The sequence below is a fragment of the Paroedura picta genome, chromosome 13, assembly GCF_049243985.1.
Source record: "Paroedura picta isolate Pp20150507F chromosome 13, Ppicta_v3.0, whole genome shotgun sequence".
In the NCBI taxonomy this organism is placed as follows: Eukaryota; Metazoa; Chordata; class Lepidosauria; order Squamata; family Gekkonidae; genus Paroedura; species Paroedura picta.
The window spans coordinates 11,996,235-12,023,577 of record NC_135381.1 but is presented as its reverse complement, the minus strand read 5'-3'; the positions used below and the strand labels follow the sequence as shown (position 1 = coordinate 12,023,577).

The 27,343-nt window shown below is 47.4% G+C and overlaps 1 protein-coding gene across 2 annotated transcripts in view; it reads right to left on the bottom strand.

Annotated features, from left to right (window-relative positions):
• Positions 1-27,343, bottom strand: part of RBM19 (RNA binding motif protein 19) — a 102,214-nt gene that overhangs the window by 61,013 nt on the left and 13,858 nt on the right. For both annotated transcript variants that reach the window (XM_077308329.1, XM_077308330.1), the window contains 7 exons: positions 26,656-26,856; positions 23,924-24,041; positions 20,155-20,309; positions 19,569-19,629; positions 18,590-18,669; positions 16,969-17,024; positions 15,360-15,476 (listed from right to left, as the gene is read on the bottom strand). In XM_077308329.1, the coding sequence (XP_077164444.1) occupies positions 15,360-15,476; positions 16,969-17,024; positions 18,590-18,669; positions 19,569-19,629; positions 20,155-20,309; positions 23,924-24,041; positions 26,656-26,856 (788 nt within the window). The remainder of the gene's footprint in view (positions 1-15,359; positions 15,477-16,968; positions 17,025-18,589; positions 18,670-19,568; positions 19,630-20,154; positions 20,310-23,923; positions 24,042-26,655; positions 26,857-27,343) is intronic.

Sequence of the window (27,343 nt, the reverse complement as noted above, 5' to 3'; positions counted from 1 at the left end):
TGAAATAAGTCTCCAAAAAAAGGGGGAGTGGGGGAGAGCTCTCATCCTCCAGGACTTCAAAACGAGAAACCAGGCAGGAATAGATGAGCCAAAGGTGCAGCAAAACATACGAGAAGGGGAAAAGAAACTTCTCTTTTAGCTCATCTGCTATCTAGACAAGCCTTTTTTTAAAATGAAATTTCTAAATTGCATCCACAAGTATAAGTGATCGTAAAGCCTTTGTAGTAAAAGAACACAATTTTGATATTGCTATGTTTGTTTAAATGGCATCAGAATAACCCATCAAAGTTTTTGTATAGAGATATTTCTTTTGTTCCAGTCCTGGGTTAAACAGCCTCCCCCCTGTGCAAAAATCTTTGGCAACCCGTTTTTGAAAGTGTGCAGGGAATCAGAAAGCAAAGCTTTTGTTCTTTGCTTTCAACCCGTACTGTAGTAGCAAGGAAACGTTGCACAAAAAGCAAGACATCTGCTGCTCACAATAATGCCCTCTAAATATCCTAAAATCAAGGACTTCAGGTCTTCGGGGGGGGGGGATTCTCTGAGACCTCCTTACATATGCCTCATGTTTTCTGAGACGACGCGTGATAACCAATGAGAGGCTGCTCTTTTTGGGACCTCTGTGATGGGATGACAGCAAACAACACTCAAAGCTTAACCAGCTAGGTCCAAAGTGAATTTTAAAACTTCCCCCCAAGTATTGGATCGTACATTTGTATGCCCACCCACGTTTCCCGGTCAGCTGCTCCTTCCGATGTTGTATTGTTCCGCAGTTATACAGCTGCTTGTTGCTTTTTCTGTTGTTGCTTTTATGGTTGATGTTTATGCTTCTTAATGATTCAGTGGAGTTCGGAAACCCTCTCTAAAACTTAATGGGGTGGCCAATAAATATGTGTTTTAAATAACCAGTCTGAGCCCGGATTTCCTAAGGAAATACCATTTATTGATTTTGGAAGCCCTCTTTAGGGATGCCAGTTCCCAGGTGGGGCCTGGGGATCCCCCGGGTTTACTGCTCATCTCCAGGCAACAGAGATCAGTCCCCTGGAGAAAAGGGCTGCTTTGGAGAGTAGACTCCTTAGTATCGTACTCCACGGAGGTGCATCCTTGCCCCAAATACGTCTCCAGGTATTTCCCAACCCACCCAATTTCTTGAGGGGAAATGATCTGTTGCTTGGAGAAAAGTTGCATAACTGTGGGATCCCCAGTTTCCACTCAAAGACTGGTGAAGCAGACATTTGAGAGCCAGCTTCTAATCTGGTGAGCTGGTTTTGATTCTGCACTCCCCCACATGCCACCAGCTGGGTGACCTTGGGCTTGGCACAGCACTGAGAAAGCTATTCTGACCAAAGAAGAAGAAGAGATGGTTTTTATATGCTGCTTTTTTCTACCTCTGAGGGAGGTGAGGCTGAGAGAGCCCTGAGATTACTGAAGAAGAAGAGTTGGTTCTTATATGCCGCTTTTCTCTACCAGGAGTCTCAAAGCGGCTTATATTTGCCTTCCCTTTCCTCTCCCCACAACAGACACCCTGAGAGGGAGGTGATGCTGAGAGAGCCCTGATATTCCTGCTCAATCAGAGCAGCTTTCTCAGTGCTGTGGTGAGCCCCAGCTGGCTGCATGTGGGGGAGTAGCGGGGAATCAAACCCAGCTTGCCAGATGATCATTATGATCATGATCATCATTTTATTTATATCCCGCCTCCCCCCGGTTAGGAGTCCGCACTCCTAACCACTACACCAAGCTGGCTCACAAGTGACAAGCCGGGGAGAAGGCAGACCCTTCTTGTGTCTGCACAACTCTAATACCTGGGGGTTTCTTAGCTCTAACTAATTCCAGCCTGGTGCAGTGGTTAAAAGCGAGGCATGTGAAGGCATAATAATACAAGAAAGCTGTTCTGACCGAGCAGCGATATCAGGGCTCTCTCAGCCTCACCCACCTCACAGGGTGTCTGTTGTGGGGAGAGTAAAGGGAAGGAGATTGTAAACCGCTTTGAGACTCCTTCAGGTAGAGAAAAGCGGCATATAAGAACCAACTCTTCTTCTTCTTCTTCAAAAAGATATTACAGACAGTATTTGCAATAAGGCTAATTCAACTATCCTAAGTACACAATTGCGATCAGGAGGGAAACAACCATTTCATGCACTTGCGGTGGTGCAGCAGCAAACAGTGGCGGCTTCTAATCTGGCAAGCTGGGCTTGATTCCCTGCTCCTCCTCCACATGCAGCCAGCTGGGCGACCTTGGGATCACCACGGCACTGGTAAAGAGCAGGAATATCAGGGCTCTCTCAGCCTCACCTCCCTCACAAGGTGCCTGCTGGGGGAGAAGGCGATTGTCAGCCGCTTTGAGACTCCTTCAGGCAGCGAAAAGTGGGGTATAAAAACCAACTCTTCTTCTTCTTCTTCGACCCACTGACCCAGCGACTCAACAAAAACAATCTGGGCCTGCTGTTATGCCTTTCGACAGCAGGGTAATATGCAGTTTTCAGCCTGTGAAGCTCTCACAGCATCGCGATGGGCGTGAGCCTTTGCTAATATCTGCAGATCAAGCCCAGAGGCAGGGGACAGATGAGAAAAAAAAATAGCATCCTTGCTGTAAACTGGCAAGACATTTGCCCACCCTAATAAGTCCTAGTCCTGAATCTGAGATTCGGTGTTATTGGAGAAGGGCAGTACGGTGGGAACGCCAACCACCACCATGACCATACAAGAAGACCACCGAGGCCGGCTCTTAAAACGTGCCTATCGGGTAAAGGAGACATTATGGGAATTGGCTTTGGGAGAAGAAAGAAAGGAACTCTGATCCGTCTACCCTTTTGGTCACGTAAATGCTGTTAGAGCAGGGCCCACTCTACGCTCCTTAAAATAAAGTTAAAGCCCGCCCAGCAGACACACACCCTCCCTTCCTCCCTCCCGCGTTTCGTCCCTTTGCTCTGAAACGAGAAATGCGAAGGATCCCTCCGGCCCGCAAGACAATTTAGCGGCTGCTGGAAACACTGGCGCCGGGCCATGCGTTGGGGGGCCGCATTCCCATCCACCCTCTGCCGCTAATCAGATTCTAATCAGATTCCGCACCATGCCAGAGGTGTCTGCAGCCAATAAGAGGTGATGGCAGGCAGCTGCTCTTTGCTGACAGAAACTGTCAAAATAGCCTTGCAAACAGGGGGTGGGGGTGGGGGGCTTGATGATAATGCGAAAATGAGATACAAAACGAGGGGGTACTGGGCGGGGGGGGAGGTGTGGGAATGTAGCGGCTCCTTTCTCGCTCCGGATAACGATGATGTTTGCTTTGGGAGGGGGGAAAGAGTTAACCGAACGCTGGGATTCAAGATGCACGTAAACACTTCCGGCCTCTTGCAAAAAAGGAGGGCGAGAGGGCAGCATCTGCAAACAACCCTGCAAGGAAGGTCACTATTAGTCCCAAGTGAGAAAACGGAGGTTGAAACATTGCAAGCAGAAGAAGGGGAGCTGGGTTTTGTATACGCCGCTTTTCACTACCCGTGGTCGTCTCAAAGAGGCTTACAAACATTCTCAGCCTCACCCGCCTCACAGGGTGTCTGTTGTGTTGGAAGGGAAGGTGATTGGAAGCTGCTTGGAGACTCATTCGGGTACAGAAAAGCGGCATATAAGAACCAACTCCTCTTCTTCAATAATATCAGGGCACTCTCAGCCCCACTTACCTCACAGGGTGTCTGCTGTGGGGAGAGGGAAGGCAAATGTAAACCGCTTTGAAGTCTCAAAGCAGGTAGAGAAAAGCGGCATATAAGAACCAACTCTTCTCCTTCTTGTCCTATTCACCAGTCCCCTTCTACAACTGCCTTCCGCCAGTGAGTAAAGACTTTTCTGTATCATCCGGGATTCTTCCTGCTCTATATTTTCCTGCTCTATATTTTAATTATACGGTTTTATGGGCCTTTATAATGTACTATTATTTATTTAATTTGTATAACGCCCTTCCAGCAAGCCGGCTCAGGGCAGCAAACGGCAGGATCGGTAACAGAATGGAATTTAAAAACGGCCACATGGACAACGTTAGTTATCGCAATATAAAAGCAGTTAAGATCCTCATTCCGCAAACCAGCAGCAACATCAATTAATTCATTCCTGGTATGATCTCTGCTCAAAGACGGTGCCTTGTGGGGGGAAGGGTGATATTATATAATTGAGATTATAGGACCAACAAATGCTTTGGTGGCCCTACAGAACTGGGCCAGCTCTGTTAATTTAGTTTTGCTTTTTATTATGATGGTATTTTAAGGGTTTAGCTGCCTTGCTGGCCCTGATTGGGCAGAAAGGCGGCGTACCAGTTCTGAAAATAAAATTTAAAAAGACGGCGGCTGCTTTTCATACAGGGAGCGAATAAACCAGCCTCAGACTTTTGAGAATACCAAAGACCCCCCTGGATGAAAAAAAGGGGGGGGGATCACAACACCCGCCCCCCACCAGCCAATCTTCTCTATCTCCATTGCTTATTTACGCTTCTCTCCCTGCATCAATGAATGATTTTCTGAGTGTCCGAGAGAAAGGAAGGAGCCGGTCTTACAATTAGGGTTGCCACCATTTGGGAGGGAGATTCCTGGAGAACAGGGGGCGCTGCATGGTGGGATGCGACCGAAGTCACCCTCCAAAGCTGCCAATTCCTCCAGGAGACTGATCCCCGTCTTCTGGAAATCAGTGGAAATGCCAGGAGAACTTCAGGCGCTTGGAGATTGGTAAGAAACTTGGGGATAATCGGTCTGGGCAGCTTAGAAGGGGTTGGTGGAGAACGGGCAAGCAACCGTAGAAGCCGGTCCTCTCCTTCCCAGAAAAGTGCTCAGACGGAAGGCAAGAAACCCACCAGTGCAGCTCCCTTCAAAGTCCTTTTGGTGCTGAGACCGTGTGCCTTCCCCGCCCAGCCCTTGCTAGGCTCCGCTGGAAGAGCCACGAGGCAGCCCTGCGTGACAGCATGAAATTAATACCATTTTGGGGGAAGCTGGCAGTGAATAATGAGAGCCTGAAATACCTTGTTTCTTTCGGTTGCCTCTTTAACCCTTGGGCTGCTGCAGCACTCTGGCAGGAGGCAGGGCATTCACAGTGCCCATGGGGTAGCACGGAGGGTGGGGAGCGGAGGATGGGGGGGGCATAGTTAACTTAGCCCTTCTCGACCTGCCACCTTGAGTCAAAAGAGGCGGCTTCTTTTCTGAAGGCGGCCAGCTGCAAAACAGCTATCCCGGGTCACATTAAAACAGACAAAAACAGGACGGCATGACCCTGATCCCCACATTATGCATTATGCACGAGCGTTAAGGATTCCGTTTCTCTGTCTGGAAGGTCGGCCACATCGTCCAGAGAGGCCTGCTTAGTGGGCGCCAAAATACTCTTGCGTGCCTCTGTAAAAAGCTATTGCATCGAGGCCTCTTCACTCTTTGACCGACGAGGGATTTAGGTCTTTCAGAGTGTCTTTCCCACCGTCCTACCCCTGCTTTCGCCTTGCACCACCCTCAAATGCTCAGGATGCTTCGTTCTGCCATAGCTAGCTTGGCGACAGAGAAACTTGGCCATTATTATCAGCTGGTAGGGAGGAAGGGTGCAACTTCTGCCTATCCCCGACTGATCCACCAGTTTCTCTGCTGGGGTGTGCAGTGCACCCTGCACAGGGATCTCCGGTGCTTTCATGACTATACATGGAATGAGGGATAGTGCCTGGAAGCGCCTTCTCCCAGGCTCAAATGCTCAGGGCTAACTGGCTTTGCCCATGAGGCTGGGAGTTCGATCCCAGCAGCCGGCTCAAGGTCAACTCAGCCTTCCATCCTTCCGAGGTCAGTAAAATGAGTACCCAGCTTGCTGGGGGGTAAACAGTCATGACTGGGGAAGGCACTGGCAAACCACCCCGTATTGAGTCTGCCATGAAAACGCTAGAGGGCGTCACCCCAAGGGTCAGACATGACTCGGTACTTGCACAGGGGATACCTTTACCTTTAGTCAACCTGTGGTCCTCCAGGTGTTCATGGCCTACAATTCCCATGAGCCCATGCCAGTGTTTGCTGGCAGGGGCTTATGGGAATTGTAGTCCATGAACACCTGGAGGACCACAGGTTGACTCCCCCTGGTTTATAGCATCAGGCTTTCCTCCCTCCTTTGAGACAGGAAATCCACAGAAGCAGCCATGGCTTTTGCTGTGGTCTGTCATTCTGTTGGCCTGTTGCTCCGTGAACAGCAGCTGATTTGCACACGCACATATCAAACTTATATACCTAAAACTTTAAAGAACTCCACCTGCCCCCACCTGCATTTGGACTTGTCTACGGGCAGCCAAACTACCTGGGAGCATTTCAATTCTCCAGCCCGCTGGACGAATCCTTTGCCCGCTGCCATTTCGATTGCTATCGCTGCAGGAGGAGGAAAAAAAAAACAAAACACCCCGACTTCCAAGTGTTCGTTTCATTAAAAAAAGAGAAAAAAAAAACAACAACAACCAGGGAGTCAGTTCAGATGTTCGCCTAACATTTTCTGCTCGAGCCGAGGGTGAAGCCGCTACACAGCACAAAATATGTTCAGCAGGCTTCCTTGTTCTCTGGAACGAGGCCGTGTTATTCTGAACGGTGGCATGCTGGGTCCCCTCGATTTTCAGGGAGATTTTCCAGACCGAAGCATCTCAAGCTGCAGGCAGAGGAAGTCTGAGGTGCAACCTGGATCTCTCGTTTGGGTGACTCATTCTTTCCTCGGCTGGCCCGGCTTGACAGGCCAGGGGTCAGCTGGAGGCGGCCCAGGGGGGACTGTATTTTGAACCGGGTTTCTCAAGAAGAGCTCAGGACAAGGAAGGGAGAGGTGAATGCACATGGAAAGAAGTGATTTCACAGGCCCAGCTGAGGACTGACGAAGCAAGAATAGAACAGAGCGAGACCAACAAAAATACGACCAGGTTGGGGGTTCTGTGCAGGTACAACAGGGATCTGGTTGTGCACTGTTTTCAAAGGCAAGCACTCCCAAAATTGATTCCCCTGCTTTCCCCCACAATGGAGGAGCAAAGCAGCATCCAACATGGCTCTCCCATCCTCCTTTTTATTTTAGCAGCCACCCTGTGACGTAGAAAGGGCGGGCGCCAGGTCACCTCGTGAGTTGTGGCAGAGTGGAGGTTTTTGCCTCCCGGCTCCTACTCCAGCCCTGCTTCACCTGACTGGTTCTCATTACAGAAGATGGGGGGCTGCCACCGAAAACAGAAAAATGGCATGCTCTCCCCATAATACGTACGGCCATTCCCGTGACATCTTTATGGGACGTGCTTTGCCACACCCAACAGTGACGGAGAATTATGACAAGCAAGGGTGAGAAACCGTGGCTAAAGGGATGCAGCGGTGAGCCCCCCCCCCAAATAAATTGATATTGAGAACTGCTACAGTCTCATCATATAGTATTGATGTACTCTTTTAGGATAATGCACCATCTTTAATATTTGCCTGTATTAATAGGAGTCTTTAAAGTATTTTTAAAAGCATCGTCTATTGCCTCAAATGAGCCAGATAATATGAACAGGGCTAACCATTAAGAACAGGGTAAATAATATTGCTGTGAGGCATAACCTTTACACTAGGCAGATTTGACTTAAGTAAATCTCCATTCAAGGTAAGCTTGCCCAGCCAGCTTGGTGTAGTGGTTAAGAGTGCCAACTTCTCATCTGGCGAGCCAGGTTTGATTCCCGTTCCCCCACATGCAGCCACCTGGGTGATCTCGGGCTAGTCACAGACCTGATACAGCTGTTCTGACCGAGCAGTAATATCATGGCTCTTTCCGCCTCTCCTCCCTCACAGGGTGTCTGTTGCGGGGAGAGGAAAGGGAAGGTGATTGTAAGCCACTTTGGAACTCCTTGTCGTAGAGCAGGGGTAGTCAAACTGCGGCCCTCCAGATGTCCATGGACTACAATTCCCAGAAGCCCCTGCCAGCATTCGCTGGCAGGGGCTTCTGGGAATTGTAGTCCATGGACATCTGGAGGGCCACAGTTTGACTACACCTGTTGTAAAGAAAAGAATAACCAGCAGATTGGTCCCAGCCGAGTGCAAAGCCCTTCAAGGGACACAAGGAGAGAGACGGTCCCTCAGATATTAGGGTTGCTAAACTCCAGGTGGGACCTGGAGATCCCTTGGAAACATAGCTGATTGGAGACAATGGATTTGGATTGGGGAATTCACGATACTGAATCCTGCAGAGATCCCCCTCCCCTCTCCAGACACCTCCTTCCCCAGGCTCCACCCCAGATCTCCATGAACTTCCCAACTGAGAGCTGGCAGCCCTGCTGCAGATCTTGCCACAAAAGTGACCCGTGTCTGGTTTAGCTAATGCGAGCACCCAAGTCTTCGTTTCTACACTGCAAGCCACACAACCAACAACGACACTTAAAACGTTCAAAACAGAAGGCTTATTGAACGCAAAAGAGGATAATGTGCGCAGACTCGGTAGCTAGCAGCACATAGCATGTCTGGTGCAAACCGAAGCAGGGCTCCCATGAGCAGAAGACCTGCTTTGCATGCAGAAGGACACAGGTTCAATCCCAGGCATCTCCAGCTACCCAGCAGCAGGAGCTGTAGAAGTCTGAGATCTTGAACAACTGCTGTCCATCCAAGTGGACAATTTGAATGACCTTGATGGTCTGATTCAGCAGGAAGCAACTCCCTACGTTCACTGAAATAGCTGGGGAAGAGTCACTGTGGTCGCAACAAAGAAGGGGAAGGGAATCGTATCCACTTATTTGACATTAGGGATATGGGATCGGATTGAGCCCCAAAAATGCAATCACTGAAGTTACTGTAATTATGGGAATTTAAAGAGACGGGAATGTCGATCACAGTAGTCAGCCAGATGCTTTGGGAAGGTCATATCATTCATTCATTCATTCATTCATTCATTCATTCATTCATTCATTCATTCATTCATTCATTCATCATATGATGTGTATAGCATAGTTAGGAGATCTGAGGATTGTCTGGCAGCCAGGCAAGGGATGATCAGAGGTGGTTTGCCATTGGCGGCTTCTCCTTCAGGATTAGCAAGGTTAGGCCCAGCTTAACTTCCGAAGTCTGATGGGTCTGGGCTTGTGTGGGCTATCCAGGTCAAGGCTGGGAAGGTCACAAGCACACTATGAATGCCACAACTCTCCCCCTCCGCATTCCGCAATTGCATCGGGACGGAAGGAGGGAAAAGGCTTATATCTTAGTGGACGCAAACACAACCTGCATGTTTTGCTTTCTTTATATCTTCGTAATGAAAAGGCCTAGTGTCTTTTAAAAATGGAGTCATGCGGGACATTCAGGAAGGATTTTGAGGGCTTTGGCATGACTGGCAACAAACCAGAAAATAGGACGTTGTCCGAGATGCAACCGTCTGTTTAACACATCTGCACCCACAATCTGTACACTCCCCTTAGTGTTCTCCCCCCATCCTTTCTAATGCAATATCCAAATGCAGGTGCCTAGCCAAGCTGGAATCTGCACCCCCCACCACAGTGTTTCTATGCTGGGATCTCCCTTATGTAGCTTACAGTGCAATTCTGCGCGGAGAATAAACTCATTGATTTCAAATCTATTCAAATCAATGGGCTCTGATTGAGGTAACTGCACATGATGGCACCAGACCACTGGGGGGGGTGTGTGTGGGGGGGGGGGGAGAAAAGCCAAAGGATTCATTTAAATTTTGCTCAGCACGAGGAATAAGTCTTTTCACTGGCCAAATTCATTATGCACCGCAGCTGTCTTAACTATCAAGACCGATGCAGAACCTTGCCCCAAGGCTTCACCCTCCACACTGGGCAGCAAAGGGTTAAAAGAGTCCTTGGGCTGCATCAGGAATCCACTCAGGGGAATCTGTGGGTGCTCAGCTCAAAATGCGGCCTGTGATTTAAATCAGGGGTAGGCAAACTGTGGCCCTCCAGATGTCCATGGACTACAATTCCCATGAGCCCCTGACACACTTTGCTTACCCGTGATTTAAAAGTTAGTTCTGTTTCACATCCAGTAGATCCCCAAGCAAGGGCCTGGCCTTCGTTTTGCTTCCTTTGGGCTAGCAGCTAGTGCTCTAAATTGCTTAACCAACAACAGAGCATAGAGCTAGAGCATGGCTCAGAAACAAACCAAAAAACACACACATCGCCTTTAGACAACATGCATTGCACAGAAATAGATCTGAGACGAGGCATTTCCACCTACGGATCAGAGAGGAAGGGAATCCTCTTAAGATCGTTTAAGGTAAAGGTATCCCCTGTGCAAGCACCGAGTCATGTCTGACCCTTGGGGTGACGCCCTCCAGCGTTTTCATGGCAGACTCAATACGGGGTGGTTTGCCAGTGCCTTCCCCAGTCATTACCGTTTACCCCCCCAGCAAGCTGGGTACTCATTTTACCGAGCTCGGAAGGATGGAAGGCTGAGTCAACCTTGAGCCGGCTGCTGGGATCGAACTCCCAGCCTCATGGACAGAGCTTTCAGACTGCATGACTACTGCCTTATCACTCTGCGCCACAAGAGGCTCTTAAGATCATTTACCCGTTTATTAATTAGATACTGTTTTTGTCGCCACTCACCCAAAAGAGTCTTGTGGCAACTTACAACATTAAAACCAATAAAACAACATTACAACATTAAAACCAATAAGGTAAAAAACATACAAAACACACACAATAAAAACAAAAATAAATATAAAATATTAATGTTAAAATAGGTGGCTATCACCATGCTACTGTTAAAACACTCCAGATATCTGCTGACCCTCCAAAGGCCAACCTAAATAATTCAGTTTTGCATGCCCTGCAGACACTAACCATGTCCGGCAGGCTACGAGAGTACATTCTGCAGGACAGAGGCCACAATCATGAAGGCCCTTTTACGTTTGCTGGCAGGGGCTCATGGGAATTGCAGTCCATGAGCATCTGGAGGATCACAGGTTGACTACCCCTGCCCTAGAGGATGACTGACGGCATAATGGGGGGGGGGGCTGTAATGAGAGAGGAGGTCCCGTAGGTACGAGAGTCTCAGACATTTAAGGTCTTTAAGATCCTGTGCTTTTTTTCGTGAAACAATTTAATTGCAGTCCTAATAAAGAATCAATCAACCTCTATAGGAAAAAGTAATCACTATCAGCACAGAAGAATTCCGGGCTTTACTAGGGGGGGGGGGAGATACATCATGGGGATTGCTCTGTTGGCCGCACCGGCTTTTAGCTCTGCTCTCGTTATGCTCCTGCATTGCTGCGAATGAAAAGAGCATCATTCCCTTAGCCAAAAATAAAAACAGGGAAACGTGTATATGCAAGGGCATCTCTCCATACAGAACACGTGGTATCCTGACCCAGACAGGCAAGAATTTCCTAGGAACCAGGTTAAGGTAACAGACACTGGATTTCTCAGAAGGAGCTTCTGATGGCATGAATCGACAGAGTTCCACCCACTTTGCCTCCCACCCCAAATAAGCCTTGTAACCTCCATGGGCAGCCCAGCCAAGCAATGCTTAGCAAAAGCATTATGTACTGGGAGCCCTTCACCAGCAGCTCCCCTCCAACAAAGGCTAACAGTGCCCCCTGCAGGCTTGACTGAAGAAGAGCAAGCAACCCAAACAACACCTGCATTACACCTACAGGAGACTGTTACAAAGCTACAAGGAGGGGCCGGAAATCAAGAGCGGCTGCTTACTCTTAAGTAATGTTCAGTTCTGAAGCCACAGAGTTGCTTGTAAAAGAAAGTGCTATATGCACTCTATATACTTTTAAACAGCTTTTGTCTTCAGTTTTTGCCTCCCCAGACATAGTCGCTTTATGGACAGCACTTTCCAAATCAAGTATAGAGAATGTCTTGATGGGTCTACTGCGTACAGGGTGGGTGGTTACAACAGGGGGCTTTCTATTTCTTCCCCTCCCCTGCCATCCTGGGGAGGGGCTGTGGCTCAGGGGTAAGACCATCTGCCTGGCATGCCGAAGGTCCCAGGTTCAATCCCCGGCTTCTTCAGTTCAAAAATTATTCAGGTGGTAGGTGATATAAAAGACTCTGAGACTCTGGAGAGTTCGTGATACTGTCCTTTATGGACTGAGGTTCTGATTTGGTATAAGGCAGCTTCCTTGGTTCAAGCAATCCTTTTATTCCTAGATCTAGGAAATTGACCCTTCCTAAGAGATCTAAGAAAAGCCAACCTGGGCTCATAGATTCAGGTGGGCAGCCGTGTTGGTCTGAAGCAACAGAACAAAGTTGGCCTCCAGTGGCACCTTTAAGACCAACAAAGTATAAATAAAATTAAATTAAAGAATTGTTTGTCTTGGTGTAGTGCTTAGGAGTGTGGACTTCTAATCTGGAAAGTCGGGTTTGATTCCCCGCTCCCCCACATGCAGCCAGCTGGGTAACCTTGGGCTTGCCACAGCACTGAGAAAGCTGTTCTGATGGAGAAGTAATATCAGCACTCCCTCCTCCTCCTCTTCTTTTTCAGTGTACCACGGGACTCTCACTCTGTTCTAGAACCTACATGGTTAATGTCTTGCATTTATATCTCACTTTTTCTCCCAAAGCGGCTATCAACATCCTTCTCTTTCAATTCATCCTTGCAACAGGTGTGTTTAGCTGAGAGAGAGAGAATGATCTGCCCAAGGTCACCCTACCGTTTTTGGGGCAGAAGGGGAACTTGAATCTACACCTTCCAGATGGTAGCCTGGCACTTTAACCACCACGCTACACTGGCCTGCGTAACACCAGGAGAATCTGTAAATCGATCCGCAGTTTTTTTAAAAGTCCCTTTCAATCGCAGCCACAGAATACCATATTCAGATCGGAACCAGAGCAGAGAGGGATACTTGATAGTTTAAATTTAAAAAAAGCAACCTTCTCATGCTGTTTTCATGCTCCCATTTGCCTTCTCCTAAGCACCTGAATCATTTGCCCCATGGAGGAATCACACAGGTCCCTTACTACAGGGGTGATCAACCTGTGGTCCTCCAGATGTTCATGGACTACAATCCCCATGAGCCCCTGCCAGCAAATGCTGGCAGGGGCTCATGGGGATTGTAGTCCATGAACATCTGGAGGACCACAAGTTGACTACCCCTGCCTTGCTACACATGACAGCCAACCGAGTGACAGGGAATTCAGCTCTTGAAAGCACCATGGGGGAAAGACTTAACTCCCCTTCACTGCATCCTCAAGCCAGCAAGAGAGTCAATTAGTGGATCTCCCTTTCTAATCTGGCCGACATCGACCTGCTTACATGCAAGGGCCACGTTCGACTTCCGTTGTTCTATTGGCTGCTCAGCAGACGTCGTCCGTCCGTCCCCACTCCCCTTGATTCAATTTTACCGGTTGCTACGGATTATATGTGTTTTGAAGTTAACTATTAAAGGTCCAATCCCAAAATCAAAGTCCAGCTCTGCACAGTCACAATGCTGGTCCAGGGCACGTGTGTAGGCCCCTCCCTGGTCTTTTCAGAGCCAACCCCAGCTAGCATTACATTTGCACCATCATTTTCACTCAATCCAATTGCGACAGAAGTACAGGTTGCAACCGTGACGGGAACGGTGTTTGGGACTTGCCACAATGAATTAAGAGGCAGTCATAACAATCATGATAGGGAAGGGTTTTCAAGAGGAGGCTCAGTGGCAGAGCATGCCCTTCACATGCAGAAGGACCCCAAATTCAGTTCTGGGAATCTCTAATACCAAGATTCCAGCCCACACATCTCAGGAAAGAGTTTCTCTATCTGAGACCCGGAAGAGCCAGTGATAATACTGAGCAGGACAGTCATCTCATTGGTACAAGGCAGAGTCTATGTTCATAATTAGAATCATTGAATCATAGAGTTGGAAGGGGCCATGCAGGCCATCTATAGTCCAACCCCCTGCTCTATGCAGGATCAGCCCTAAGCATCCTAAAGCATCCAAGAAAAGTGTGTGTCCAGCCTTTGCTTGAAGACTGCCAGTGAGGGGGAGCTCACCACCTCCTTAGGCAGCCTATCCCACTGCTGAACTACTCTGACTGTGAAAATCTTTTTCCTGATATCTAGCCTATATCGTTGTACTTGTAGTTTAAACCCATTACTGCGTGTCCTCTCCTCTGCAGCCAGCAGAAACAGCATCCTGCCCTCCTCCAAGTGACAACCTTTCAAATACTTATCATGTCCCCTCTCGACCTCCTTTTCTCCAGGCTGAACATTCCCAAGTCCCTCAACCTATCTTCATAGGGCTTGGTCCCTTGGCCCCAGATCATCTTCGTCAATTAATTCCAATACCTTAAGGAAAAGGAAGCGTCCTTGGGAGAGGGGGATGGGACCCCAAGATCCATGGTAGGGATAGTGTTACGAATGCACTGAACTATGCAAATTCATAATTCATGCCTCAAGGGTTTGGGTTTTTAACAAAAATATGCACTCAATATGAAAGCAGCAAAAAAAGTTCCCTAGATTATACAGTAAAAAAGAAACACAGTGCATTCATGGAACATCAGGGCATATTGCAACAATTATTTAAAATTTATTCATATTCCCAGCTCGGCTAAGCAGCCTTAAAAGAGCTCAACTTTTTCCCCAGGCTCTGACTCCCCTTTACTGTTTTGGTGGCAAGTCTATTGATCCAGATTACCCAAAAGTTCATTATAAACCAGTGTCATGCCACAATTCACTCCACATACACATCGAGACGCGAAAAGATGTGACACAAGCCAACAAAACATCTTGGAGCTTTTAAAGCTCACATTTCCAACAAGCAAGTTTCAAGTCCCTACGACAATGCTAAGATCTCCAAAACGACTGGAGTATAGGATTATACAGTGGCCACGAGGTAGGGCTTCTGCACTTACACAGAGCGTGGTAGTTTTAGACCTTGATGTTTTGCCAGTAACTGTGGCTGGCATCTTCAGACATATGACACTTTAGGCACGGAGAGATTCCCATCTCTCTGTGCACTTTTGGGCTTTATCAACAGAAGCATCACTTCAAAATCCTGCTGTATACCGCATTGGTCAGACCACACCTGGAGTACTGTGTGCAGCCCTGGAGAGCCAGTCCAGGACACCCGCAACAAACAATTGACTCTAGCTGTGAAAGCTTCGATCATTCAAAGAGACACACATTTCCTTAATATGGAGAATGTGTACTGATGGCCGAATTCCGATTTACTCTTAAGCACACATACATTTTCGGCCCCAGCTATGCAGAGTCCTGCATAAAACTTTCCAAGATAGAAAGGCAACAGAGAGAATGCTTCCCAGTTCAGTCCACCTGCCCTTAACGTTGCCAGAGAAGACGCACAACAAACCATCTAAAGCAAACTCCCACCACCACCCCGCAAATTGCCAATCCGTCCTCTCTTCCGTCGCTTTGGATGGCTTGAGATCGTAAGCAGGGAAAGCCAGATGCAGACAAAAGAGGTTTCCTTACCTGAAAAGCTCTCGGATCTCTCTCACGGTCGCCTGGAAGGGGATGTTGCGCACAAGGATCTTGGAGCTCTTCTGCTTTTTGCCGGTTTGCTTCTTGCGGGCCGAAGTCACTGCTGACCTGGTTTAAACACAACGGAAAGCCAGATGAATTGCACCAGAGAAATACAGCAAGCTCTACGGATCAAAGGGTAAAGGTGCATTCCGTGAAAAATTTGCATTCCCATCTGCCATGGAACTGAAAAGGGCCAAGAGGGGTCATTTATGGTTCAACTTCCTGCCATCCCATCCCTAGCACAAAGCAGCACTTTATGCAATCCAGAATATAGGTCCGACTCCGTTTTACATTTCACTAACAGGTCCAGTGTTTGAGGAATACAGGGCAAAATTGCATATGTTGAATCTGAACAAGATGGATTGTGATGACAGGAAACATGAAAAAATCTGTATAGTGCATTCAAGTGCTTGGAGTGGTTCACATTCTGTAATCATTAAAATTCTGTACAGTAGGCTGACAGGAAGACACGCCAACAGACCATCAAGGGAATTAAAGACAGACTTCCCAATCTGTGATTAAGTCCCTTTGTTGCTAGAAAACACCAGCTCCTGAACTCCCTCCCCCCCCCCCCCATGAATTGGGGTAAAGTGAGCTCAGACTGTTCAATTAAGATTAGAACTTTAAAGACTCAGGTTCAAATCCCCAACTCAACCCTGAAGTTTACCGGATGACCTGAAAGCTGGCCACAATGAATGAAGGAAGGAAGCTGGCCACAATGAATGAATGAATGAATGAATGAATGAATGAATGAAGGAAGGAAGGAAGGAAGGAAGGAAGGAAGGAAGGAAGGAAGGAAGGAAGGAAGGAAGGAAGGAAGGAAGGAAGGAAGGAAGGAAGGAATCTAGATCCCCTGAAGAAGTGCAGGCAAAAGATGTCAGGGCAGTATAACGGAATAAAACTATTATTTTCCCTCCACTGCACCATTGCATGTGCTGTGGTCCTTTTAAAGCATGATTTGGAGTCGGTCCCTGTCTCTCAGCCTGATCTACCTTACAGGCTTGTTGTGATGATAAAATGATCCATGCGCAGATGTGAGAAACGCCACATCAGCCACTCTGCACCCCTTAGAAAATAAAAATCAAGTAAACATTACATATAATTCAGAGTGACTACAGAGAGGGACGATATTGTGAAATAACACACGACCTCTCTCCCACCTTGAATGTATTTTGTTTATTCCATCCCACCTGGGAATAGAAGGCGGCCTCCCATTCAAGTGCTTATCAGGCACATATTGGTTTTAGCTTCAGAAAAGATGCTCCTGTCTTGTTCCTTCAGACCCTACCCTGGTCTCCTCTTTACCCCTTCGATCCATTCGCTCCCCAGTTAGCAGAAATTTCCATCAGCATTTCTGCCCTGCTGATTTTTTATTCCAGGCACAGGGATACGTTTTTGCTTGGAGCAAGACTGCTCCAGGCAGAACAGCAATCTTTCTCGCTTGAGTCAGCAGGAATTGCCCCACTCTACACGCCTATCAAACAGGATTGCAATGCAAGCAAGATAGGAACAGTGGCCGTTCCAATTTCGGCCGAGAACAGATAGCGGGGAACCTTACTTGATGGCTCTTTCGGAGATCTTCACTTCCAGGCGATGGTCATCCACCGAGCAACCCTGCAAAGCACAACAAAACATATTCATAAAATGCAGGGATGGACGGGGGCTAGATTCCTTGTTGGTTCAAGAACGCACACAGCTAGAAGAATGAAAAGCATATGAATATAAGAACTTGGAGAAACAAAGTATGAGAAACGGCAAGACCTTTGAAAGTGACCGCCGTTCAGCGGCTTGGTTTAAATGGCTCCCAGCCATTTAAACCACTGCTTTCTGCTCCCCATGAAAAGAAGTGGGGAGCAGAAAGCAGGGGTCACGAACCCATACGAACCAGAGCAGTTCGCAAAACAACCTCCCATTTCATGGCTCAGCCATGAACCATGAACTGAACTACAAAAATGTGGTTTGTGCCCATTTCTATTCTATGTGTCTCTCTACACCCCCCAGTTTTTATGCAATGGAACCCAAGATCCTTTAAATTCCTTGATGAAGCTTTCATCTAGGAGCTTAGTGGTGGGAAGGCTCACTGACAGAGCGCCCACTTTGAGTGTCAAGTGTCCAGGTTCAGTACCAGGCATCTCCAATTGAAAGATTTCAGGTAGCAAGTGTGTGGATGGTCTTTATCTGCCCAAGATGCTAGAGGACTACTGTTAGTCACAGCAGACAGCACTGAGATATGCGGACCAATGACATCACCTGGCATGGTAGCTTCATCTCCTCAAGTTTGTATTTGCCTTCTGGCACATGGTAATAAAATCAGATTTTCCCCCTATACATACACTGTGAACCCTGGTGTGCTTGACTTGTACGCTGCAACTCAATAGCCAATACCCAGCTCTCTGAAAAATGCAACTGCACGATACGTGCACTTTCAATACACCCAATTGTTTTGTTGACATATTACCATCATGGTTAAGACTGGAGGGCTCTAATCTGGTGAACCAGGTTTGAATCCCTACTCCTCCTCCACCTGCAGCCAGCTGGGTGACATTGGGCCAGTCACAGGTCTCTCAGAGCTCTCTCAGCCCCACCTACCTTGCAGGGTGTCTGTTGCGGGGATGCCTTAAGGCAGCAAAAAGCAGGATATACAAAAAAACAGCTCTTCTTTTTTAGAGGACTGAAAAGAAAAATAACTGGGCATGCGCTGAAGGAGCAGAATGGACAAGGGAGAAGGCATGAAAAGAAAATTTGCTGCAGGAGGAGAAGTCTGTTAGGGCACCAAGACTGCATCCTAGTGGTTTTAGAGGACCTGTTTAACTCCGATTAAAAGTGCAACTCAGAGGAGACATTTCATATCCACAAGCAGAAGAGCGTTCAGAAACAAAGATCCCAGCCAAGGCAGATAGGGGATAATTTTAATTGTTTAACTGCTTTTATAAACTATAAACTTTTAATCTGTTGCAAACTACTCCAAGTCAGTAACCCTGTAAAGGGCGGGTGGGCTGTCTATCTGTCTCTCTAAATCAATCAATCAATCAATCAATCAATCAATCAATCAATCAATCAATCAATCAATCAATCAATCAATCAATCAATCAATCAATCAATCAATCAATCAATCAATCAATCAATCAATCAATCAATCAATCAATCAATCAATCAATCAATCAATCAATCAATATTACCTGTAGCTGCTTGAGGGCCTTCTGAGCATGTTCTGGTTTCTTGTATTCCACAAATCCAAACCCCATGGAAAGCAGCATGCCTAGAAAAATAATTCCAGAGACATGGAAACGCCTTTGTTAAGAAGCAATGGACACAAAAGGCAGTCACAGACTCCAGAGCAGGGGTCGTCAAACTGCAGCCCTCCAGATGTCCATGGACCACAATTCCCAGAAGCCTCTGCCAGCAAAACCTGGCAGGGGCTCCTGGGAATTGTAGTCCATGGACATCTGGAGGGCTGCAGTTTGACTACCCCTGCTCCAGAGTCAAGCTGTAGGTGACACGGACTTTGCCAGCGATCCCGAGGCTAGTTCTGGCCATCTGAGTCCACCAGAACTAGCAGGGCACTCCTGTCCCAACCTGCTCAACAACTCTCATAAGCACAATGTCAGCAAGCTAAAGCTAGGGAAGTGGGGTGGGAGGGGGTTGAACATGTTGCTTTCAGGGCACCACTTGACCACAGGTGGATGTCTAGCAACTTCCAGGAAGCCCACGTGAAGTTCTACTGAATATAGTATGGACAAAGGGGAGGAAGCACTCCCGCCCCTTGTATTACCCCTTCAGTTCACCATTCCAGCTATCTCATCCTCCTTCTGGTTCTTCTTTTCCGTCCCCCCAGCATTCCCATGTCTGCCTTTCCTGCTTTCTGCCCCACATTCACCAACATCTCCCTAACTTCCTCCACTTGGCATTCTTACGCCCTTCTCCTCTAAGGGTAGCACTTTGCCACACAGAGCTGAATGGCAACTATTCAAAAGGATGCAAGAGAAAGTAAAGAGATGCACTCCAGGGTAATAGGAGGGCAGGGACTAAATGTCTTCTAGCTTCTGACAAATTCAGCCATTAAGCGTCAGGCTTCTTCCTTTCGGCACGGAACCCCTTTGAGGTTCAGCGTCCTGGTTTCTTTAAAGTGTGGCAGAGTGCGGAAACAAAAATAGATACCGGCTTTATCTTTCTTCTTTGAGATAGTGCAGCTCTTCACCGCTCCAGCTTTAGAAAAAACCTGAAAAGGAAAAGAAAAAGAATAACACACTAGTCCAGGCTTTCTCAGCCAGGGTTTTCGTGAAATCCTGGGGTTTCTTTATGGCGCTGGAAGGATTTCCTGAATGGGTGGGGGTTTAATTCATAAAAATTAATTCATTTGTTAAACATTTATCAGGGGGTATGACCATTTATGGTCATGTTGACCCGCCCTCTCCTCCCCAAATGGCCAATGATGGGCCTCGGGGGGGTGGGAAAGGGGAGGGGCTCTGGGTGGGCGTGTCCACAGCTCTGCTTCCCAACCATATTCTGCTCGATCGCATCACTTCTGGGGTTTCTCGAGGCCTGAAGAATGTTTCAGGGGTTTCTCAACAGTAAAAAAAGTTGAGAAAGGCTGCAATAGCCTAGGGAAGAGTTTTCTCCGACCCGGTGGTGCTGATTCTGGGCCCTCATTCTGAACTTTTGCCCAGGCCCCAGAAATCTCTAGGTCTCCTGCTGGCCAATGAGAAGGGAAGCAGCCAAGCACTCCTAAGGAATGTGTGCGCACCTCCTTTAGGGTATCTTCAGTGGTGCTGAAGTTGAGGTTCTTGATGAAGAGTGTACATCCGGGAATGCTTTCTTCTTCATCCTCGTCGTCATCTTCCTCTTCCTCCATTCTGGTTTCCTCTGGCTTCGTTTGAGCGTCTCCATCTTCACGGTTCTCTGCAAAGCAAGAGAGAAACATGCAGCCATCACATGGAAATCAGTCCCTCTTTTTTTGTCTAATACTTTTTTTTTAAAAAAAAGAAGAAATTCACAATTGATGCCTAATTTATTTTTCATTTCCACGTGACGTGGATTCCATCAGGTCAAGATCTGTAACACCTTTAAGGCAAAGCCCTACTTTCCTTTCCCTTCATTAGGGTATTGATACAGGGCCAAAACTCATACTGTTCTACAAGAAATGTTTAATGTTAAGCATCTAACTTAAACCTAGAAATATCTGTCAGGATAGCTCTTAGATCGTATCAAGCAGTTAACGTGAGGTCTACGATCTCTCAAGTAAGTTGATTAATAACAACTTTTCTTTTGTATATCTAAATAGGCCTTTTTTAATGTAGTGGAAATGTGGATGGCTCTTAGACTCAGTTTTGGGCAAAAGTTTATATCACTGTGTAGTTAATGTGGGGTCGTATATTTTCAAACGATGATTATATTTTATTTACTGTTTTTTGTATTAATAACTCGTATTGCATCCTATATTTCTATCTTTATGAAAATAAAAAACTTGTATATATATATTTTAAAAAAGATCTGTAACACCTTACAGGGGCAAACCTCCTCCCCCAGCAGACTCCAAGTACAGGGGACAGAATGTCGATCTGTGACAATTGGCATTACGGAACCTCTGTCCGTAACTAATCTCTCTCCTCTGTCTGAAGTATTTGGATTTGCTTCAGTGCAGCTGCAAGGGGACAAGCGCACACAGACACGCAAATACAGACCTAAAATTTCCATTAGGAGTGTGGTATGAAAGTCTGAGCCACAATCCTCCCCCCCACTTCCCCACTCCCAGTTCCACAAAACTTCCCCACCCTCCATGTGCAGCTGAAATGAAATCTATCAAGCTTTCTAATTAAATCTTCAAGAGTTCCATCGTTAGCACGCGTTTGATGCTCTAGCATAAACTGAGTGATCATCTTGGGCTTCAGCCAGCTTGGTGTAGTGGATAGGAGTGTGGACTTCTAATCCGGTGAGTGGGGTTTGATTCCCTGCTCCCCCACATGCAGTCAGCTGGGTGACCTTGGGCTCGCCACAGCGCTGATAAAACTGTTCTGACCAAGCAGTGATATCAGGGCTCTCTCAGCCTCACCCACCCCACAAGGTGTCTGTTGTGGGGAGAGGAAAGGGAAGGTGACTGTAAGCCGCTTTGAGCCTCCTTCGGGTAGAGAAAAGCGGCATATGAGAACCAACTCTTCTTCTTCTTCCAAAGGAGCAGGGAATCTTCACATCTCTCTCAAAGTTATCCTTTCACCTCAACTGCTAAGTAGAGTACTTGAGAGAGTATGAGCAGGGCAATAATTCCCACTTGCTTAGGATGGCACACTTTCTGCCATTTTGGACATCTAAGGAGGAGGGTGAAAGATGCACGCTTGGGTAAGTGGAAGCCATATCTTTCTCAACTCACTTCCTGCAGCTAATAAACCAAACTTCCAGTTTGAAGAGTAGATGCCACAGTAGACCAAGGACAGCTTCTTAAATACTCACAGCATGTGGCTATTACAGTATGTTACCAGAGACCAAAAAAACCCCCATCCCATTTGATTTTGGAAAATCTCCATTCTTGATAGATTCAAGTGGGTGGCTGTGTTGGTCGCAAGTAGCACAACAAAATCAGGGTCCTTAAAGGTGCTATTGGACTCTGATTTTGTTGTGTTCTATTCTTGATAGTGAGCTAGCCCATTGTCAAGGGAGCATAAGAATGATTCGGCATGATGATTTCATTGGTAAGCCTCAGTTGGCCATCGCCTATCAAAGCAGAGCCCTGAAACCAGATAATTGGGTTTGAAATGGGACTGCAAACCATGGTTTAGGCCAGGGGTAGTCAAACTGCGGCCCTCCAGATGTCCATGGACTACAATTCCCATGAGCCCCTGGCAGGGGCTCATGGGAATTGTAGTCCATGGACATCTGGAGAGCCGCTGTTTTGACTACTCCTGGTTTAGGCTAACTAGAGCTTGATATGAGATTTAAGCCTATCAACGCCATTTGCAGCGGCTGCTTTGTCTCTGAAGGTAACCAGGCCACAAGATAGGGGGTGTGGCAAAATGAAAATAAAACAAAAACAAGAGCAGGTTTAAACAGGTCAGCCCATATATTTGGTTGAGTAATCTGACCTGTGGGTAGCACAAACACTGGTTGGCAATAATGCCCTTCCCTTTAACCAAGATAAACTGCATATTATAGAACAGGCCCTTCTACAGAAATACACTTCAAGGGTGGCAAAGGGAAAAAAAGTTTTGCAGCATGCACAAATTAGCACCGTGTTTGCTGGACTCCACGGATTCTCAAGCGGGGGGGGGGGGCAAAAGAAACCAGACTGGAGCAACAGGAAGGGCAGGGACAGGAGGAGGGCCCTCCCCCAACCTGCAGTTTGCACAATAAAAATCAACTACACTGAGCTCTTTTGTAATCAGACATAAGAATTTACTGCTGCTTCCCCTGGGTGCCGGAGGCTGGCAGCAGGGACCCTTATCGGCCGCTAGCAGATTTCTAGGCACTCCAGCGCTTAAAGCCCGTTATCTGGAGGTGAAGGTCTGGGGTGCAGGAAAAAGAAAATTGCTCACTGGCAACAGCACGTAGGAAGGATTGCGGAGTTCACGGGCTCATCCCTCCCCTTTCCCCCTCCCTTCCTTCAAGAACCACACAGACTGGAGGTTTATTTTTGAAAAGAAAAGACAAAGCCCAAGGTGAGCGCACAAGACAAAGAAGGTCATGTCACTAAACCAAGAGCGGTGGGAATTTGCAGCCTGACTTGACATTAAAAGACAGACACGCCATGCAGCTACCAACAAGTTCCTGGGCACAGGACTTTCTACACCCCGGTACCAGAAATTTATTTTGGCAGAAGAACAAAATTGAGCTATAGGACTTTTGGGGTGTAAAGCGCTGGCCCTGCACTATGAGCCACTGAGCAGCCTCCACGAATATGGGAATCTAGTTCGCTTCTCCCAAAATCACGCAGCGGTGAGTTCCACAGGAGAACAAACAACTGGCAACAGCTTTTCAGAGTCTTGGGTACCAAGTCCTTTTAACTGAGCCTTAGCAAAGAAGAGACCCTGCCACCAAGTCACAGTCCCATAAAAACACAATTCTCCCACCTTTCTCCTAAGAAAGCTTGTTAAGTCCCACTGCTCTTCTATGTGCCCAGTCTGGCCTCCTCCTTCTTCAAGCCACAGACGCAAGCGGTTTTAATCTCTCCAAGGCCATGGCCAGTTTCCAGAAACCAAAGAGCAGGGACAGGAAGCAGTCTATCTACCTATCATATTTTGATCTGGGACACCAGCAGACTTTAAGGATATCCTCATATTCTTTGGGGAAAGCCAGGGAAGATGCCTGTATCTGCCAGTCTCCCCCAGAGTTTCCCAAGGAGAGCAGTGTCTGTTTGCCACAAACGGATATCCATGGTTACAACCTAAAGGTTCATTTTTCAGAGTTGGTGCTGTAGATGCCATTTTTAATTCATGTTCCCTGGGGAACCACCCTGAGCTGCAAGGGAGGGCAGTATAAAAATGTAATACATTATAATAAAATAATTTTAAATTCCCAGTACATACCAGTTCCCAGTTGTGCCTCGCCTTCCTTCTCGCCTCCTGAAGTCTCAGGTTGCTTCTTTCCTGGACCAGAAAAGACACCCATCGGGGCCCATTCCAGGTACAGGGGAACATGCCGGAACTGAAACAGGGAGAATTTCACTGCAGTGCAAGAGCACCAAAGAATCAGCCAGAAAACTAAAAGGCAATTTTACACAATTGGGCTCCTGCTGCTGTTTTAGATCTTCCATACATCTGTGGTGGGGTCACTGGAACCAAATATTTTTTTTATTTTTAGCTCCCTGGTAAAATCAGTGGGAAGAAAAGAAGAGCTTCGTGTATGAAGGCTCAAAAATAACCTTAATGGAGTGAGAACAGTGATATGAAAACCAGGAATAATGTAGGCAAAGAAGTTAATTCAAGGATGTGCGAAGGCCTTGAGATACAAATGGAGGAAAATGCTTACTAGCAGAGCAGAATAAAAAGAAACGAAAAAAACAAGGATCAGGCCTGTGACCTCGTAGGATGTAGCATTCAGGTGATTATATACATTTCAAATACTACCCCCTCCATGGCTGCACCTCCATGCTGTAAATAAGCATTCTTAATACCATTTCATAATTGTTCATGTTACATTTGAGTTGTTGAAGAAGAAGAGTTGTTTTTATGCCCTGCTTTTCACTGCCCAAATGAATCTCCAAGCAGCTTACAACCGCCTTCTCTTCCTCTCCCCACAACAGACTCCCTGTGAGGTAGGTCAAGCTGAGAGATCTCCAAAAGGACTGCTCCGTGAGACATCCCTAAGAGAACAGTGACTGGCCAAGGTCACCCAGTTGGCTGCATGTGAAAATGTGGAAACCTGACTTGCCACCACTCTTAACCACTACATCAGAGGTAGCCAAACTGTGGCTCACCAGTTATCCATGGACTACAATTCCCATGAGCCCCCGTTGGGCCATGGTGGCAGGGGCTCATAGGAACTATAGTCCATGGACATCTGAAGAAACTGTTTGGCCTACCCCTGCACTACACCAAGCTGACTCTTTGCCAAATATATTTTAGAAACTGGGGGAGGGAGCGTTGACCCCAATATCTGGTGTGGTGGATATTCTAAGCACTGGAGGCTTAGCATAGCATCCAGAGATTCAACCTCCATAACTCCTCTGTGGATAATTCATGAGCATGCCCCTCTATGGCAAAAAAAAATCCAAAAACCAATCACTGGAAAGGCACTACTGCTCATCAGAGAAATTTCCCACGCTTGGTTTCTCTGACTGTTCCATGTATACCCATCGCCCACCTTGAATCTCAGTAAAGAAGGTGAAATAAAAATAAATAAATTGGAACTTTGCGCATCTTCCAGGTCGTTGCAAGGTGACTTCCCAGGCAGGCAGTTGAAAAGGCACGACTGCTTAAGAGCCTCTTGTGGCGCAGAGTGGTAAGGCAGCAGAAATGCTGTCTGAAGCTGTCTGCCCATGAGGCTGGGAGTTCGATCCCAGCAGCCGGCTCAAGGTTGACTCAGCCTTCCATCCTTCCGAGGTCGGTAAAATGAGTACCCAGCTTGCTGGGGGGTAAACAGTAACGACTGGGGAAGGCACTGGCAAACCACCCCGTATTGAGTCTGCCATGAAAACGCTAGAGGGCGTCACCCCAAGGGTCAGACATGACTCGGTGCTTGCACAGGGGATACCTTTACATATTCCTCTTTTGTAACGTGAACACAGCCCTGCTGGATCAAACCAAAGCTGAGCATTCCGTTTCACCCTCTGAGCAGCCAGACAGCACCAGGAAGCACAACAATAACGTACCAAGGGGCCCCTCCCCTTCCCACACCTCCAGGCCCATTTTGGGAGGGAGGGGATAGGTCGACATGACCATATATGGTAATATCGCCCAATAAATGTTTATCAATTTTTAAAAGATATTAAAAATTAATTCCCACCCATTCAGGAAACCCTTCCAGGGCTGTCAAGGAACCCTGGAGTTTTATGAAACGCTGGTTGAGAAACCTTGATCTAACATAACTCTCAAGCTTTCTACGATCTCGGGCAGAGAAAGGCATTTCTTAAAACCTTTCCCTGAGGCCCTTTTCACTGCATATGCTAATTTATGAACTTAGAAGAGGTATAGAGGATGGAGCAGAGTTGTTCTCGCCTTGGAGAGACCAGAACCAGAACCAATGGGATGAAATTAATTCAAAAGAAATTCTGTCTAAACATCAGGAAGAAGTTCCTGACAGTCAGAGTGGTTCCTCAGTGGAACAGGCTTCCTCGGGACGTGGTGGGTTCTCCATTTTTGGAGATTTTTAACAGAGGCTAGATAGCCATCTCACAGAGAGGCTGATTCTGTGAAGGCTTAAGGGGGTGGCAGGTTACAGTGGATGAGCGATAGGGTTGTGAATGTCCTACATAGTGCAGGGGGTTAGACTAGATGACCCAGGAGGTCCCTTCCAACTTTATGATTCTATGAGGTGCTCATGGAAATGGGCACAGTTTGGTGCCTCTGCACTAGGGATGCCAGTCCCCAGGTGGGATCTGGGGATCCCCTGAAATTCTAGCTCATCTCCAGGTGACAGAGAGCAGTTCCGTGGAGAAAATGGCTGTTTTTGAAGATGAGGTCCATAGCATTCTATTCCATGCAGGTCCCTCCCCGCCCCAAATCCAATCCACTCCCAGCTCCACTCCCAAAGTCTCCAGGTACTTCCTGACCCGGAGCGAGCAACCCTACTCTGCAGGGCAACAATGCTCCCACCTTACCTTGGAATATGCTAGCTTGGTGAAAGCTCGCTTGGCTTCTGTGGGCTCCAGGAATTCCACTAGAGCAGTCACCCCCCCTTCCGGGAGCAGCACCCTTCCAAGACTCCCGTAAGCCCCAAAAGATTCCTCCAGTTCTGCTTCCTTGGTGCCAGCAGGCAGGTTCTTCACCAGAATGACAGTTTTGCTCCGCTCCCCAGCAGCCTAACAGAATGCGATGGGAGAAAGAGGGAGAGAATATTTAGAAGTGATCCAAGAATTCTTTATGGGTCAATCTAACATGCTACAGTTACTGAGTACAATTACTTGAATACAGGCTAGCCTGGTTCTATCAGACCCTGGCTACCCTGAGGTAAGAGCCTCTTGCGGCGCAGAGTGGTAAGGCAGCAGACATGCAGTCTGAAAGCTCTGCCCATGAGGCTGGGAGTTCGATCCCAGCAGCCGGCTCAAGGTTGACTCAGCCTTCCATCCTTCCGAGGTCGGAAAAAGGAGTACCCAGCTTGCTGGGGGGTAAACGGTCATGACTGGGGAAGGCACTGGCAAACCACCCCGTATTGAGTCTGCCTGTCATGAAAACGCTAGAGGGCGTCACCCCAAGGGTCAGACATGACTCGGTGCTTGCACAGGGGATGCCTTTACCATACCCTGAGGAGTATGGGGGCTATTGTTAAATTCTTCTTCTCAAAAGGAA